Raw genomic sequence first — 5,443 nt, 5'->3', positions numbered from 1 at the left:
AAAAAAAGGGCTCCCAAGTAACCGCCCAGAGGGCAGGCAGCCCCCATAAATCCCTAGCCTGAGATGTTCGAATTGCACATTCGAGCTTCTTCTTCCTGGAGGCCTAAAACGCGGAAGCGCCTGCTGCCTGGGAGCTCTCCATCAATCCCAAAAACCCTAACAATGCCGCACCTCGAATTAGGTCAAGACGCCTCCTCCATCGCGATTTCCTGCGCGCCGGGAAGGAATTCGCAGCTGCCGCCGTCGTGCTCGCGCGCTGGAGCAACAGCGCCGAAGAAATCACTCCTCCGCCGTCGTCGCGCTCCACAAATAAAATCAAAGCCCTTCTCCCACCTAGCCCAGTTTATCGGCCGCAAAAACAATACTGCTAGGAATAAGGGTTTAGCGTCCTCCCCGGAAAACCAAGCTCATTCCCAGCCATTAACTCCGTTCACACTGCCCGCCCTTTATAAATTATCTACGTTTACTGCCGAGAACTTTTACCAACAGTTAAACTCGTGTTGACACACGATCACGGAAGTTTTACTCGCTCGCTCGTCTACTTGCAGCTTTCGATCGATCATGCGTTCTAATGGCTGCTTTATTGGAGCTGGAAAACTTTTGGAGACTTTTCAGAACCTCGCAGCCATGAACGCTTTGTCCGGGACACCAAAGTTTCCTCGCGACAAAGCCTGCTTGGAGTTAGAACTTCCTTCGATCGGGAATGAGATTACCTCGTAATGGAGCCTGTGTTCTTCGCAAATCCTCCTGCAAACCTGCTGTAGCATTCGCTCCCTCCTCTCCTTCACAAGATCTTCCTTGAAACTGGCCACTTCCTCGTCCACTTCCCTCTCGATCTTCATCCGGAGCTCCTTTCTTTCCCATTCCACCCGCTCCATCGCCCTCTGTCTCGCCACCTCCAGTTCCCTTTCGTAAACGGCCGTTTCCAGCGCCTGGGCCAGTAGCTTCATCCTTCCAAGAGCGTCCTTCTTCATCTCCTTCGCGACGAGCTCCTCCTCTGCTAGAACTTTGTCCTCGACGAGAGCCAAAGTCTTTGTTTTCTCCGATTCGATTAGCTTTAGCTCTTCGTCCTCCAGAGCCGCTCTGAAAGAGTTCAGCCGCTGCAAGCTTTCCAGCTCGAAGCTCTTCGTCTCCAGCTCCAACACCTTTGTAAGATCCTCCTCTGTCTTTTTCCTCCGCTCTGCAAGATCTTTGGCCATCTTTGCGCTCTCCTCTTCTTCCTGTTTGAGCCTCTCCTCCCAAGCACGCTTCCTCTCCAGCTCCTTCTGCTCGAGAAGTTTATACTCGAGCTCCAGATCTTCTTGAAGCTTCGAGTTCTGTATCTCTTGCAGCCTCTTCCTCTCCTCATCTATTTGCCTTTCGACCTCTTCAATGACATCCCTTCGCCTCTGTTCCATCAAATTGCAGCCTTCCTCCTCGAGGTCCTTCTTTACCTTCTCCAGCAACTCCGTTTGCATGGACGTGTAATTTGGAGAAAGTCGAGGTTGCTCCATTGTTCGTAAGCTACTCAGCATCGATCTTTGGCCCTTCTTTTGCTCCGCTTCATCCCCATCACCTCTCGGCTGCGGTACGTTGTATTGCAGGCCACCCTGGCTATCTTTTCCTTCGCTAGACTTCCACTTCACCATTGAGCCCTGAGTGCTTCCTTGCTCTACGGGTGCGGCTGCAAAGAAAAGAGAGAAATACATGACACTGGACAAGAAACTAATCTTACTGGGACTTGGAAGGCGTCCAATATCAGCTCGAGCTCTCGGGCTGACTGGTTCTGCCAAGTTTAAGCAGCATTCTTAGGAAATACACAACAAAACCTTTCTTACGCAAACGCTTTGGTGGAAACATCCTCGGAAGCAATGAAATCGCCTGTGTTGAAGTTTCAGTTTCTACACAAGCAGTGCCGCTATTTACAAGCAGAAGAACAAAGCAAGGCTACCTGATTATAGTGTGAGCGCATTCCCTGTACAAGTTCGTGCGCTGGTCTGAGTAGTCTAGCAAACTTAGAACAAAGGCTGTAAACAAAAAAACTTACGGATTCCAAACAGCCCTCGGCATTGTTTTAACTATTCTCTCTTTTTCCCTCACAAAACGGCCTCCATTCCACTACAAAAGACTCTTTCAATCCTCGCCTACCAATTCTAAGAAGGCCTCGAGCTCCAACTCAACGATCTCTACGGAAGGAAGAAAGAAAACCGGCGAAAATTTCATCGATCTCACCTTCGCCTTCGCCTGTGGGATTGTAATCGTCATCGATATCCTCTTCCAGCACCGAGCCCTCGCAAGAATCCGCCATAGCGTTCCACTTGAGAATGGGGAAATTTCTCGTTGCCCTAGCTCCTACTGCCTGTCTCCTTGTCTTCCCTCCCACAATAACTAACAAAGATCCCCACTATTGAGGGTGGGTTTTCTTCTTAAAAATTAGCTTACACTTGGCATATCCTTTTTAACGTACTAAATGCTAGTAGCAATAAGAAATTTTCTTTCTTTCCAATCTGTGTGATATGTTGGTAACGTTAAATCGATGGAACCGGTTGATGTTCTCTGTGGCGATCCATCTAAAAAACTCCGCAACTCCGCTCTAGAGTATCGTACAGGCCTTTTGCTTCTTCTTTTTTTTCTTCTGCTTTGGAGGTTGGAGGACCACCTTGATCGCAGCATCAAACACTGCCTTTACATTCTGGAGCACAAAGAATTTTGGAAGAGGTTTAGAACAAACAACACAGCAGCAAAAAGCTTCACTCCTTTGTCACAAGACGGACCTGCTGGGTTTTCGAGCTACACTCGATGTAGGCAGCAGCACCGATTTGCTTCCTCAGTTCTTCGCCCTGGAAAACACGAATATGACTCGGGGCATTAGAAAGAACGAACAAAAACATATTTTTTGTACCTGGACAGTGGTGATAGGCGTCGCTCCCGGATGATCGGCAAAAAACTGCTTATCATCTCGCAAGTCTGGAGTTGAAAAGAACCAGCATTGGCAAACGGTGAATCAAATCAAGGACTCACCTAGCTTCGTGCCAACGAGAATGACAGGCACCGTCGGGGCGTAGTGTTTCAGCTCTGGAATCCACTGCAATGCAATGTAGAACATGGCGTAAGCAAGAGGTTTCAAGTTTTAAGTCGAGCGCAAAGAAACCTTCTTGGAAATGTTTTCATAGCTAGCTCGGCTTATAAGTGAGAAAGCTAGAAGGAAAACATCGGCTCCTCGGTAACTCAATGGACGCAGCCTGTTATAGTCTTCCTGGCCTGCGAGATTTACGAGAAACAAAAAGCAAGCATGCGTTTGCGTTAGAACAAGCCGAGTTTTTCCAGCTAAACGTACCAGCGGTGTCCCAGAGACCCAAATTCACAGTGTTGCCATCCACGACAACATTGGCACTAAAGTTATCAAAGACTGTAGGCACGTAGTCCTGGAATCAGACATTCACGGTTAGAATTCCCATCTAAAGAGAAGAAAAAATCTCACAGTAGGAAAAGTGTTGCTTGTGTAAGAAATTAGCATGCATGTTTTGCCGACGGCCCCATCTCCCACAGTGACACATTTAATAAACCTGGAAGTGCTCATCGCTCGAGTTCTAGCTCCTTTGCTTGTGATCGCACCCTACATTCCACTGTTCCTCTCCCAAATCGAGAAAAAATCCCACTATTCCCAAGAAGAAATCCAAGCAACCTGTCAAATGGAACAATGCGACGCGCGCGCAGCCATCGCCATGCCGGAGGAGCTGGATCTTGCCGCTGCGCAAAGCCCTAATCCAGCACAAACCCTCGTTCCTTCCCCGGCACAAATATGAAAAACCCTAGCCGTTGGATGCCGAGGGAATATCCTTTGACATTGTCGCCACGTGGCGGATCGAGTAATTGTCACTATGCTACACAGTCTTCCAGGAGGATGAAGACGACACTTTTGCGCGCTTCCCGGAGATGGAGTAAACAATGAGGTATGTTCTAGGCCCATCCGCTGCTGCTAGCCCATCCAAAGCTCCCATTTCTTGCGTAGATCTCTCTTCCTTCGAGGCTTCGTCCGGATCGATCGAAGATCGCGCCGAGGTAAGAGTCGGAGTCGTCGTCGTCGACGTTGCCACCAGGCTTTCCAGCTCGAAGAGATCTGAGCTAGAATCGGAGGCGTGGTCATCGAAATCGCCAGAGAATGCCGGATCGAGAAGCGGGATTTCTACCGAGAGGGGCGACCCAAACGCTCCTTGCGACGATCCCTGGCTGCTGCTGAGATCTAGCAATCGACTTGAGGAGTGGAAGCCGCCAAAGACTCCAAGTACATTTTCCTGGGCAACCAGCTGGATCGGTTGCTCCTCCGGCGATGGATCGATCACTTCACTCACATCGACGATGATCGGATGCTGCCAGGTCGAGACTGGTGAATTCTGCGGCCCCGGGACGCCAGCTTCGTCATCGATTCTTCCCACTGGCATCAGCGACAGCTTCTTGAGCCGGATCATCGCCGTCTCTCGCAGAGATTTCTGCTCCATATGCGCCATCAAGCTCGCATTTTCCAGCACCGAGTTGGAGATCAAAGGTGGACCACAGAGGCAAAAGTGCTTGAGCCTGGAGATGGACGAGTCGCAGCTATCGGTGGAGGCTCGCGCGGCGCTCTCTTGAGACGATTCCTCCTCGCTGAAAACCCCGCTCATGTAGTGGACATCGCTACAAATCCAAGAGGAAGAAGAAGCTCTCGTGGATGCCTTTGACAAGCACACACCCATCTCTTCTATGACGCTTCTGCCCTCAAGCTCTGGGAGCTCCAGAGCTAGCTTTATATCCTCCATGCTTCCATGGATTAAGCTTAAAGGAGGATTTTCTTCACTTGGTCGAGCTCTTTCTCTCTCACTCCTTAGAAAAACTGGGTGCCTGTATTGAGACAAGAAGACAAGGGCGATTTAAAACCTTAGAGCTGAGAGCTTGCAGAGATAGTGTCAATCGATTTCTTTGCTTTTTATAAGCTCTGACCATGGTGCTGTCTTGGGACAAGGAAGACAGTGATTAAAATTACCTTGACGAAGAGGCAACAAAGCCAGAGCTCGCAGAGACGGCCAAATATTTTGTTCCCGCAAGAGGTTATGGTGTCCAGGCCCATGCTGCGTGTTCCTCCATCCATGTGACCGTGGATCCGCGACCGTTAGATTTCACATGACACGGAATTTTGATTCTAGGGTTTTGTTTTCTTGGAGCTAGGGTTTGCGCAAGGATGCGATGGCGACGGCGGACGCTCCCTCCAGCGGCCGGGAGCGCGTCCAGGTCGTCGTGCGCTGCCGCCCGATGTCTCACAGAGAGCTTGTCGCCCGGCGCCGGAGCTGCGTCAAGGTTTTCACGCGGCAGCACAGGATCGAGGTATTTCGATCCCGCATTGCATTAATCGTGCTCTAGAATCGCGAAATTCTTCTCGAGATGAAATCTTAGCTGCATTCTCGTGCTTAGAGTCGGAAAGTTGCTTGGC

At 49.9% G+C, this 5,443-nt stretch overlaps 3 protein-coding genes across 10 annotated transcripts in view; 1 reads left to right on the top strand and 2 right to left on the bottom strand.

Moving 5' to 3' along the window:
• Positions 1–420: 420 nt before the first annotated feature.
• On the bottom strand, positions 421–2,311 carry LOC112343993 (trichohyalin-like). 8 transcript variants are annotated; one of them, XM_024668124.1, is made up of 4 exons: positions 1,931–2,311; positions 1,818–1,880; positions 714–1,765; positions 421–671 (listed from the first exon to the last, which is right to left on the bottom strand). In XM_024668124.1, the coding sequence occupies exons 2-4, from the start codon at positions 1,837–1,839 to the stop codon at positions 612–614; spliced, it is 1,134 nt and encodes a 377-aa protein (XP_024523892.1). In that variant the 5' UTR covers positions 1,840–1,880; positions 1,931–2,311; the 3' UTR covers positions 421–611. The 8 variants fall into 8 exon arrangements, with proteins under 8 accessions (XP_024523892.1, XP_024523893.1, XP_024523894.1 ...); XM_024668125.1 differs by having other exon boundaries at positions 421–1,663; positions 1,715–1,765; XM_024668126.1 differs by having other exon boundaries at positions 421–1,663; positions 1,715–1,765; positions 1,824–1,880.
• A 75-nt stretch (positions 2,312–2,386) lies between these two features.
• Positions 2,387–3,796, bottom strand: LOC9641230 (rac-like GTP-binding protein 5). Its single transcript, XM_002994584.2, has 7 exons — positions 3,461–3,796; positions 3,317–3,404; positions 3,131–3,240; positions 3,001–3,064; positions 2,882–2,946; positions 2,754–2,819; positions 2,387–2,671 (listed from the first exon to the last, which is right to left on the bottom strand). Exons 1-7 carry the CDS (start codon positions 3,557–3,559, stop codon positions 2,573–2,575), a joined length of 591 nt encoding a protein of 196 aa, XP_002994630.1. The 5' UTR covers positions 3,560–3,796; the 3' UTR covers positions 2,387–2,572.
• Positions 3,797–4,957: 1,161 nt separating this feature from the next.
• LOC9641229 (kinesin-II 85 kDa subunit) overlaps positions 4,958–5,443 on the top strand; it is a gene marked incomplete at its 3' end in the record, with an annotated part of 2,027 nt that continues 1,541 nt past the window's right edge. Inside the window, exons 1-2 of the mRNA XM_002994585.2 lie at positions 4,958–4,985; positions 5,182–5,337. Coding sequence (XP_002994631.2) covers positions 4,958–4,985; positions 5,182–5,337 — 184 coding nt within the window. The remainder of the gene's footprint in view (positions 4,986–5,181; positions 5,338–5,443) is intronic.

The sequence above is a fragment of the Selaginella moellendorffii genome, unplaced genomic scaffold (assembly GCF_000143415.4).
Source record: "Selaginella moellendorffii unplaced genomic scaffold, v1.0 SELMOscaffold_436, whole genome shotgun sequence".
Lineage (NCBI taxonomy): Eukaryota > Viridiplantae > Streptophyta > Lycopodiopsida > Selaginellales > Selaginellaceae > Selaginella > Selaginella moellendorffii.
Note: the sequence above shows the minus strand (reverse complement) of the source record. Positions and strands in the feature narration are given on the sequence as shown.